At 38.4% G+C, this 12219-nt stretch overlaps 1 protein-coding gene across 2 annotated transcripts in view; it reads left to right on the top strand.

Moving 5' to 3' along the window:
* Positions 1–1277: 1277 nt before the first annotated feature.
* The window catches only part of LOC149968961 (uncharacterized), a 48808-nt gene continuing 37866 nt past the window's right edge, over positions 1278–12219 (top strand). The window contains exons 1-4 of one of the 2 annotated variants that reach the window (XM_090155032.1): positions 1278–1528; positions 4391–4644; positions 7476–7629; positions 8795–9154. In XM_090155032.1, coding sequence (XP_090011158.1) covers positions 1471–1528; positions 4391–4644; positions 7476–7629; positions 8795–9154 — 826 coding nt within the window. In that variant the 5' untranslated portion in view covers positions 1278–1470. The remainder of the gene's footprint in view (positions 1529–4390; positions 4645–7475; positions 7630–8794; positions 9155–12219) is intronic. The other variant, XM_090155031.1, reaches the window with a different exon arrangement.

Below are 12219 nucleotides of genomic sequence, written 5' to 3'. Positions count from 1 at the left end.
TTTAGAAATATTGGGTAAGCCCGGGGACGAAAATAAAAACTTGTTTAACTAATAATAAAACGCGCCTTATTGCTGTGAGTATTGTTTAAACACAAACATTTGTTTTCGTGTAGCCTGCCTTATATTCAACGTGTCTTTGATCGATTTCGTCTATAATATACAAAACTTAGAAGCATTTCAATTTAAAATCAGTAGAACAAACTTAAAATATCACGGAAATATCAGTAGAACAAACTTAAAATATCACGGAAATATCAGTGGAACAAACTGAAAATATCACGGAAATATCAGTGGAACAAACTTAAAATATCACGGAAATATTAGTAGAACAACCTTAAAATATCACGGAAATATCAGTGGAACAAACTGAAAATATCACGGAAATATCAGTAGAACAAACTTAAAATATCACGGAAATATCAGTAGAACAAACTGAAAATATCACGGAAATATCAGTAGAACAAACTGAAAATATCACGGAAATATCAGTAGAACAAACCAGTGGCGGCCTAAGGGGGGGGGCGGTCCGCCCCGGGTAGCAGGGCAGCAGGGGGTGCCATCGGAGAAGCTCGAGGGGGGGTGTAAATCAGAACGATTAAGCTTGAAGAAGACGGACCCGTGAAAACTTCTGCACGGTCCTGGGGGGTGTCACAAAACACTGCCGCCGCCCCGGGGACCTAGCCTTCTTAAGCCGGCACTGGAACAAACTTAAAATATCACGGGAATATCAGTAGAAAAAACTGAAAATATCAGTGGGAAAACGTGGAAATATAAGTGAAAAACATGAATATATCAGTGTGAAACCTGGAAATATCAGTGGGAAAACATGAAAATATCCGAGGGAAACCTAGAAATATCAATGGGAAAACATGAAAATATCCGAGGGAAACCTGGAAATATCAATGGGAAAACATGAAAATATCCGAGGGAAACCTGGAAATATCAATGGGAAAACATGAAAATATCAGTGGAAAAACATTAATATATCAGTGCGAAACCTGGATATAATAATAATCATCAGCTAGGCTAATCCTACCTTAGGCCTAAGTCATCAAGCGACTTTGGAAGCCATTAATTCAGGTGGCCGGGTTACAATGCGTAGGAGGGTGGGAAATGTTATACTAGAGAGAATGGAGACTTCTCACGTAAGCTACGGATCTTATTTACTTCTGTCGCGAGTTTATTTTGTTTCGGCGCGTTTCTTTTCATTTGCCATGAACGAGAGAGAGATCTCGAGTGTTTTGCGCTAAATATCCTACTTTTAATTTCGAGTCGGACCACGAAGACACTCACTGGCAGCAGCTGATATCGAGAGATTAGACGCTCGCTTCTCAAGTGGAGAGTTCAAAGATTTTTGTAACGACATAATGAATTGATTTTACGGGAACACAGGCTAGTGCTTCTCAAGCTCGTGGAAAAAAGTTAATACACCCTCTTGGAATACGAGCGGAGTAAAGTGAATATCCGGACATGAAAGGATTCTTTACGCTACTCGCTGCCTCGCTTTGTTTCGTTTCCTGCGTCCACGGTAAGTTTTGGTATAAGTTTCTAAATCTTATTTTCCATCTGTACTAGTTTAAGCGTCAAGATATTTATTGAGGTAGGCGGCAGTACGGTATTTCTTCTGAGTATTCTCTTGCCAATTAGAAATAGTAAGCGGCACTTTCGTCCAAGACGCGTATTGCGTCGTCGTGAACTCTGCTTCACTTTAAAATTAATCTAGTCAACTAATGGGCCACCCAGATCTCTGCAGTGGAAACACATTAATATATCAGTGGGAAAACCTGAAAATATCAGTGGGAAACCTGGAAATATCAGTGGAAAAACATGAAAATATCAGAGGGAAACCTAGAAATATCAGTGGGAAAATAAAAAGATAATAATATCCTGTAATCTAAACAAAATTTTCAGAAACTAATATTTTAATAGTTTAGTTTGTTTATAGGTCCTTAATTTGGAATTAGGTCGCCCCTTATTTTACATTTTTGTAGGAACTTCTGTCACTTAAGTAGACCGAAGCCTAAAGCTTGTTTTCCACTAGCGCGCGTCATAATGTTATTTTCTTTACGCGCTTAAACACGTTTGAACGTTTCAAAGCTGAGAAACGCGTCGTTGCGCGCGCCAGTGGAAAACAAGCTTAACCCTACCTATTGCTGACGTCTCCACCCCGCACTATTTGTTTTACATATAAATCCGCATAGGGTTTCCAATTAATTCTCAGATAGAAGTGGCGTTCATAAATGTTATAAATCAAATATCAGATAATCTGCATTGACGTGTGAAGTAGCCGAGTAATGAGCACTTTCGTCTCGCTGCAAGAGGGGGCAGCTAGGTTCGATCAGAGCTTGGGGCACTGGGTGGCAACTCGGAGCCACTCCTTCTGCGTTGAGATTGCAAGTTATCTCCACACTTTTTTGCCCCGAGGTTTTTTTAAAAACGGCAATAGTAGGTGTGGGGAGCTGTTGGCTATCATAGAATGATGGGCTTTCCACCACCCTCCTACGCAAATCAACCCGGCCACCGGAATGAAAGGCATCAAAGTCGCTAGATTAACTTGTTTACGAGACTCTTTTAATATTAATAATGGTATTGAACATTGATATTAGTATTTAGTTTTCGTGTAATCAGAAATTCAGAATGATGTGAACTAAAATTGCCTTCAAAACTTTAGAGACGTAAGAGCTACATTAGAAACTTACTTTATAGGAAGATCCATCAAAATGTATGAACGCGAACGTATACGTTAAATTAACATATTTCCCAGACGCCTGAAAATTGTAATAGCAGACCTGTACTATCATTAAACAATTTGCCAGAGCTATAATTATTTCGGTAAAGAAGAACGCAGGACGACAAAAATTATTGGGATACCGTCGAAAAGGTGAACGACCTACCGAATCGTCCTTTTCATCGTCGTGGACTCTACTTTACCAAAGTGATACTAAAATATAACTTTCCAAATAATAAAGTGATTTCTACTGAAGTAACATGGAAGTTTGAACGAAGCTATGATTCAATAATTTATAATTATTTTACCAAAGTAATCGTTAATTTTACTTTCGAAAGCTTTTCAAATCTTCCGCTAAGCCTTTACTTAAAATATAAATAAGTCGACGAGGGAGATTTCTGACAATTTTTAAGACATGGAAACGGTTATTTTTCACATTTACCACGGTAACTGTCGAAATATCCCTTATTTTCGAACAGGGAATGGACGGAACAGGTAATTTTGAGGCGGGGAATTTATTTTCGATCTGGTCGCAGTATTGTATCTTGAATGCTAATTTAGATAATGGGTGGAACTGGGAATGACAATAGAGTAGTAGCACTCCGTAGTTTTGGCCATGGCCGCCATTGTGGGCGTGAATTTTTTACGAATAGGAAAAAGCATGGATGACGTCTTGTGACGTAGCACTGCCATTACTCTATACTATGCCAATGGTAATGGTTGGTAATGATAATAATATGCCAATGAAAATGGGTGGGAATGATAATATTATACCATTGGGAATGAGTCGGAATGATAATTTTATGCCAATACACTCTTCTTTTGGGAATTTTGCTGGGCGCGTTCATGTTGAGTTTATCCCCCCCCCCTTAACCCCCATTCCCCATATCCTGGGACCAAAGACCCGAGCCTAGACCCCCCACCGGTGGTTTCAGGTAATGGCCGACTAGCGGGCGGCCATAAAGAGGGGTCGAAAAGACCGCGAAAAAGAGTGTATAGGAAAGGGTGTAATAATACTATGACAATTGTAATGGGTGGGAATGATGATAATATGCCAATGAAAATTGGTGGGAATGATAATAATATGCCAATGAGAAAGAGTGGGAATTATAATATTATTTCAATGGGAATAGGTGGGAATGAAAATACTAGGCCAATGGGAAAACAATTTGTAATGGGAATTATATTTTTGCAATGGGAATGATATTTAAAAATAATCAGCTAGGCTAATACCCAAGGCACCACCTTAGGCCTAAGTCATCAAGCGACTTTTAAAGCCATTAATTCAGGTGGCCGGGTTACAATGCGTAGGAGGGTGGTGGCAAGCCCTTCAAGCCGCGCGAGCCCACAGCTCCCTACATTAACTATTACCATTAATCTCCACAAGTGTTTTTGGAAGGGGAAACCGAAGAACTCGGGGGAAACCCCTTAAACCAGTGGGGATTTTCAAACTCTACGCGGAAGGAGTTGTTCCGAGTTTTTACCCAGTGCCACAAGCTAGGATCGAACCCGACTCCTCTTGCTGCGAGGCGAAAGTGCTAACCACCCCGCCACCTCACATTTTTGCAATGGGAATGGGATTTTTGCAGTGGTAATGGGCGGGAATGTCAAAGTTTCAGCTCTCTATTGAACGCATCCTTTAACTGGCTTCCGTGTCCGCAGGAGGTGTGCTGCACCTGGCAATCGAGAAATGTTGCCTGAAGGGTGACGACTGGGCGTCCAAGTACTCGAATTGCGACGGCAGCTCTTCCCGTTTCCCGGACGTGGCGGATCAGGACCAGGACTTGTGCCTGTGGTCTTTCAAGATTTGCTGTCTGAGGTCGCAGCGGAACACCCTCTGCGAAACGGGCAAGGACACCGCCAAGAAGAACGGGGAGTGTGCAGTTTTGCCGGCTGTGGGAGGAGAGACACACAAGGTCAGTCAGGCTCACCATACACCAGCCAACTCAGTAGTCCTCACATAAAATCCTTCATTTTAATATCTAGTTTAAGTTAGTATACCTCGACATTTAGCGACATACTTCGCTGAAAACTATCGCTACGCCCTCTTTAAAGTAGCAAATCGTAATAATTTTTATCTTCAAAATAGAATACTCCTTTCTAATGGCGTATATTCAGTGGCAATTTGTCCTTTAAATCCGATATTCGAAAAATGTTAGTCCTATATTAACCTATATAGACTTCGAGATTAGGAAATATAGCGCCGTCTGCCTTAATATCCGGGAACTAAATATAAGAAGAAATAGCGGACGACTTTTGAATTTCAATATTTTTCGGTTTAAACTTTCAGCTGTTGTGAAGATAATTTTGGTCGGTAGGCGGCGATACTTGTGACCAAAATTAAATCTACGCACAAAGCTAATGCAATTTTTTTGTGTATAATCCTATATTATCCTACTTAATTAAGTGTTGTGTACTGTATGGCTAACACGCGCTACGTCTTGTTTTCAACGTAACTAACGCGAATCACCCCTCGCTATACTGGTAAACCTGGTAGTAGAATCCGTTTATCCATCATAAATATCGATAGTGCCTACTCCCTGCGCATACTCCCTATGATATCTGCTTTTATAAATATCAAAGTTTTATTTCATATCGTTGATTTGTTGTCCTTTTTATCTAAACTCTATAATATTTTTCCATAAGTTTGTCACCTTGGGGAGTATTATTTTACTGTGACGAAAAGACGTCATCACAAGAATAAAATATCTCCCTAGCAAGGCGCTGTCAAAGACTACGTGTGACGCGAAAGCAAGCGGACGCAAAACGGCGACGTAGCCCGTAATGCAGTCTGTCTTGTGAATAGCTCTCAGTAAAACTTTTGCACGTGAAGTATAGAAAGTGTCACACTTATGTAACAATATTATACACTTATAGTTACACTAATACTCGAGTTTTATTTAGAATCCTTGATTTATGGTTTTGGTTTTACTAATACTCGGAGTTTTACTTAAAATCCTTTATTTCTCGTTTATTTAATTCTATTACTCGAGTTTTAGTTCAAATCCTTGATTTCTGGTTTGGTTTTAGTAAAACTCGAGTTTTATTTAAAATCCTTTATTTCGTTTATTTTTATACTATTACTCGAGTTTTATTTCAAATTCTGGATTTTTTCTTTTTGTTTTACTATTACTCTGAGTTTTATTTCAAATCCTTGATTTTTTCTTTTTGTTTTACTATTACTCGGAGTTTTATTTCAAATCCTTTTTTTTTTTCTTTTTGGTTTACTATTACTCTGAGTTTTATTTCAAATCCTTGATTTTTTTCTTTTTGGTTTACTATTACTCTGAGTTTTATTTCAAATCCTTGATTTTTTTCTTTTTGTTTTACTATTACTCGGAGTTTTATTTCAAATCCTGGATTTTTTTCTTTTTGTTTTACTATTACTCTGAGTTTTATTTCAAATCCTTGATTTTTTTCTTTTTGTTTTACTATTACTCGGAGTTTTATTTCAAATCCTTTTTTTTTTTCTTTTTGGTTTACTATTACTCTGAGTTTTATTTCAAATCCTTGATTTTTTTCTTTTTGTTTTACTATTACTCTGAGTTTTATTTCAAATCCTTGATTTTTTTCTTTTTGGTTTACTATTACTCTGAGTTTTATTTCAAATCCTGGATTTTTTTCTTTTTGTTTTACTATTACTCTGAGTTTTATTTCAAATCCTTGATTTTTTTCTTTTTGTTTTACTATTACTCTGAGTTTTATTTCAAATCCTTGATTTTTTTCTTTTTGGTTTACTATTACTCTGAGTTTTATTTCAAATCCTTGATTTTTTTCTTTTTGTTTTACTATTACTCGGAGTTTTATTTCAAATCCTGGATTTTTTTCTTTTTGTTTTACTATTACTCTGAGTTTTATTTCAAATCCTTGATTTTTTCTTTTTGGTTTACTATTACTCGGAGTTTTATTTCAAATCCTTTTTTTTTTTCTTTTTGGTTTACTATTACTCTGAGTTTTATTTCAAATCCTTGATTTTTTCTTTTTGGTTTACTATTACTCGGAGTTTTATTTCAAATCCTTTTTTTTTTCTTTTTGGTTTACTATTACTCTGAGTTTTATTTCAAATCCTTGATTTTTTTCTTTTTGGTTTACTATTACTCTGAGTTTTATTTCAAATCCTTGATTTTTTTCTTTTTGTTTTACTATTACTCGGAGTTTTATTTCAAATCCTGGATTTTTTTCTTTTTGTTTTACTATTACTCTGAGTTTTATTTCAAATCCTTGATTTTTTTCTTTTTGTTTTACTATTACTCTGAGTTTTATTTCAAATCCTTGATTTTTTTCTTTTTGGTTTACTATTACTCTGAGTTTTATTTCAAATCCTTGATTTTTTTCTTTTTGTTTTACTATTACTCTGAGTTTTATTTCAAATCCTTGATTTTTTCTTTTTGGTTTACTATTACTCTGAGTTTTATTTCAAATCCTTGATTTTTTTCTTTTTGTTTTACTATTACTCTGAGTTTTATTTCAAATCCTTGATTTTTTCTTTTTGGTTTACTATTACTCTGAGTTTTATTTCAAATCCTTGATTTTTTTCTTTTTGTTTTACTATTACTCTGAGTTTTATTTCAAATCCTTGATTTTTTCTTTTTGGTTTACTATTACTCTGAGTTTTATTTCAAATCCTCGATTTTTGGTTTTTGTTTTACTAATACTCGGAATTTTATTTGAAATCTTTGATTTAGTGTCTGGTTTTTATAACCTATGTGAATACGTTTCTAGAAATTGTTTACTTCCGTACTTGCAGGACTGCTGCGACGGCTGTAAACTCGGCATCAAGGCCGGCGAACGCAACGAGAACTGCTACTTCCAAGGTTTCTCGTTGAGCGCTCCCTGGGACGAAGCCTTCTACTCTTGTTGCTCCAGCCAAAAAGCCGGACACCAATTCCCAGACTTTCCTGGTACGCACGCGATCGTTGGTGTGGTCATTTGTAACAGGGTTATTTATTGGCAGGTTAAACGTCGGAGAATTGTAATATTGATCTTTGGCTAGCCGGGCGAATTTGATAAGGGGTCTTTTATTAAAGCGCCTATTCAAATTCAAGTTAGTATAATTAAAGTTTAATATACTAAAACTATAGCTTTGAGAGTATAAATTGGAACCAGCTGCGTTGCCAGAATATCCTCGAAAGATCATGGTGTTGAAGATGGGTTTAAAATTTTAGTAATGTTAAAGCTATGCCCAAAGAGGTGGGTAGTACGTCGCGTGAATAAATTCAGCTAAATCCACATGTCTTGATTTTAAAATCCGTTAGTAATAATAATAATAATAATCAGCTAGGCTAATACCCAAGGCACCATCTTAGGCCTAAGCATATGTAACATAATCACTTATAAGTATGCCATAAAAGCATTTTCGTTAATGAAACCTTGTTCACGGGATATGACGTAAATTACGTCACTTACAACTCCGTGACGAAATATGCGTCATAAACTTTACTGATGGGAAACGGAAGATAGTGAGAATTCCTCGCGCGTTTCTGGCTTTGCCCATGTCAAGTTTAGCACGTACCTCGGGATCACAGGATTTCATTTCCATGGTAACCTTTTCAATAATGCAAGGATTATAAGCATTTTTGCATTTTTCGGTCCGCTCAATGTATGTTCCGCGTGAAACAAGGTCTCATTGAATTTTTTTCAATGGAAATATTATACAGAGGCATACTTATGAGTAATTATGTTACCTATGGCCTAAGTCATCAAGCGACTTTTACAGCCATTAATTCCGGGGGTCGACTAGTACAATGCAAGGGAGGGTGGTGGCAACCCCTTCACGCCACGCGACCCAACAGCTTCCTACACTAACTATTATCTTTGTATGGTCACGTGACCCTTTCCACACTTACACAGATATTTCAATGGTTACCAATTTATATTCCCTATGCACAAAAAATATTAAAATGAATGAAAATATCAGAGATCCACAAACCCTTAAGGGTCCTCGGGCCTCGGGTTGGGCTCGATTCGTTTAATTCTTACCTTGAGAACAGTTGGGGAACGTTTGGGGCCCTTAAGGCAAAGGCTGTGGTCTTTGGATGCATTTGAAGAACATGGTCGTATTTTCAGGGGAACCAGCCAGGAATCGGTGCCTGAGCGACAACCCTTGCAGTCAGAAGTGCCAGGATTTGGGCGGGCCCTCCGTTCAGTGCGGCTGCAACGCTGGCTACAAACCCAACCCGAACGGGTTCGCCTGCGCGGACGTGGACGAGTGCGCCGAGGAACTGCACTCCTGCGACCCGGCCACCGAGAGCTGCCTCAACTCCGATGGAGGGTTCCACTGCATCGAGAACGAAGGATCGCCCCTGAAGAGGGGCAACAGCGTCGACTTCTTCGATGGAGGACCGCTCATCCCCAAGAAGCCGCTGACCAGTGACACCAGATGTCCAGCTGGCTTCGTTTACAACGACACCCGAATAGACTGTACTGGTAAGGTCGCGTGCCGCTTTTAACATCACTTTTCCACTTTTCCCAAACGATTTTCAGATTTACCACAAAATATCGCCTTTTTACCCTGAGATTTCCACTTTATTCATAAGGTTGCCATTATTACCATACATTTCCACTAGTGCCATAATGTTTCCACTGCTACCATGACATTTCCACTAGTGCCATAATGTTTCCACTGTTACCATGACATTTCCACTAGTGCCATAAAGTTGCCACTGTTACCATGACATTTCCACTAGTGCCATAATGTTGAGACTGTTACCATGACATTTATACTAGTGCCATAATGTATTATGTTTCCACTGCTACCATGACATTTCCACTAGTGCCATAATGTTTCCACTGTTACCATGACATTTCCACTAGTGCCATAATGTTTCCACTGCTACCATGACATTTCCACTAGTGCCATAAAGTTGCCACTGTTACCATGACATTTCCACTAGTGCCATAATGTTGAGACTGTTACCATGACATTTATACTAGTGCCATAATGTATTATGTTTCCACTGCTACCATGACATTTCCACTAGTGCCATAATGTTTCCACTGTTACCATGACATTTCCACTAGTGCCATAATGTTTCCACTGCTACCATGACATTTCCACTAGTGCCATAAAGTTGCCACTGTTACCATGACATTTCCACTAGTGCCATAATGTTGAGACTGTTACCATGACATTTATACTAGTGCCATAATGTATTATGTTTCCACTGCTACCATGACATTTCCACTAGTGCCATAATGTTTCCACTGTTACCATGACATTTCCACTAGTGCCATAATGTTTCCACTGCTACCATGACATTTCCACTAGTGCCATAAAGTTGCCACTGTTACCATGACATTTCCACTAGTGCCATAATGTTGAGACTGTTACCATGACATTTATACTAGTGCCATAATGTATTATGTTTCCACTGCTACCATGACATTTCCACTAGTGCCATAATGTTTCCACTGTTACCATGACATTTCCACTAGTGCCATAATGTTTCCACTGCTACCATGACATTTCCACTAGTGCCATAAAGTTTCCACTGCTACCATGACATTTCCACTAGTGCCATAATGTTTCCACTGTTACCAGGACATTTCCACTAGTGCCATAATGTTGCCACTGTTACCATGACATTTCCACTAGTGCCATAATGTTGCCACTGTTACCATGACATTTCCACTAGTGCCATAATGTTGCCACTGTTACCATGACATTTATACTAGTGCCATAACGTTTCCACTGTTACCATGACATTTCCACTAGTGCCATAAAGTTGCCACTGTTACCATGACATTTACACTAGTGCCATAATGTTGCCACTTTTACTATGACATATCCACTAGTGCCATAAAGTTGCCACTTTTACCATGACATTTCCACTAGTGCCATAATGTAGCCACTTTTACTATGACATTTCCACTAGTGCCATAATGTAGCCACTTTTACTATGACATTTCCACTAGTGCAATAATTTAGCCACTTTTACTATGACATTTCCACTAGTGCCATAATGTTGCCACTTTTACTATGACATTTCCACTAGTGCCATAATGTATTATGTTTCCACTGCTACCATGACATTTCCACTAGTGCCATAATGTTTCCACTGTTACCATGACATTTCCACTAGTGCCATAATGTTGCCACTGTTACCATGACATTTATACTAGTGCCATAACGTTTCCACTGTTACCATGACATTTCCACTAGTGCCATAAAGTTGCCACTGTTACCATGACATTTACACTAGTGCCATAATGTTGCCACTTTTACTATGACATATCCACTAGTGCCATAAAGTTGCCACTTTTACCATGACATTTCCACTAGTGCCATAATGTAGCCACTTTTACTATGACATTTCCACTAGTGCCATAATGTAGCCACTTTTACTATGACATTTCCACTAGTGCAATAATTTAGCCACTTTTACTATGACATTTCCACTAGTGCCATAATGTTACCACTTTTACCATGACATTTCCCCTAGCTCCATGAAATTTCCACTTTTTTCCATGACATTTCCCCTAGCTCCATAAAATTTCCACTTTTTTCCATGACATTTCCCCTAGCTCCATAAAATTTCCACTTTTTTCCATGTAATTTACATTCTGACCATGAGATTTCCACTTGTACCATATGATTTCCATTTATCACGGTATTTCCACTTTTATTCATTCAAGCACAAGATTTTGCTAAAAACATTATTACGTAAACTCGGAGCATAAGTCTCTAATATTGTTCCATAAGTTTGTCACTTTGAGGAATATTTTACTATGAGCTAGTAACGGAGTGACATCATCACAAGAAGAAAATCTCCCCTAGCGAGGCGCTGTCAAAGGCTACGTGTGACGCGTTAGCAAGCGGACGCAAAATTACGACGAAGCCCGTAATGCAGTCTGTCTTGTGAAACTTTTGCGTGTGAAGAATAAGAAGTGTCACGCTTATGTAACCAAATTTTACACTTATGCTCGGAGGAAGCACTTATCGTAGTATACTGTCTAGCACAACTACCCCACAATTCTAAAAGTCTTCGTAGTCACAGTTCAAAACTGTCACTAATGTCGTTCTTTGCAAATTTCGCTTTCAGATGTCGACGAGTGTGCGACGGGCATTCACAATTGCATTTGGGGGTCCCATGACTGCACCAACATAAGGTTGCCATTGTTACCATACATTTCCACTAGTGCCATAATGTTTCCACTGCTACCATGACATTTCCACTAGTGCCATAAAGTTGCCACTGTTACCATGACATTTCCACTAGTGCCATAATGTTTCCACTGTTACCATGACATTTCCACTAGTGCCATAATGTTTCCACTGCTACCATGACTTTTCCACTACTGCCATAAAGTTGCCACTGTTACCATGACATTTCCACTAGTGCCATAAAGTTGCCACTGTTACCAGGACATTTCCACTAGTGTCATAATGTTGCCACTGTTACCATGGCATTTATACTAGTGCCATAATGTATTATGTTTCCACTGTTACCATGACATTTCCACTAGTGACATAATGTTTCCACTGCTACCAT

Source organism: Leiobunum rupestre, chromosome 1 (assembly GCF_980474605.1).
Source record: "Leiobunum rupestre chromosome 1, qqLeiRupe1.1.hap1, whole genome shotgun sequence".
Lineage (NCBI taxonomy): Eukaryota > Metazoa > Arthropoda > Arachnida > Opiliones > Sclerosomatidae > Leiobunum > Leiobunum rupestre.
This window is presented reverse-complemented; position numbering and strand designations above follow the sequence as displayed.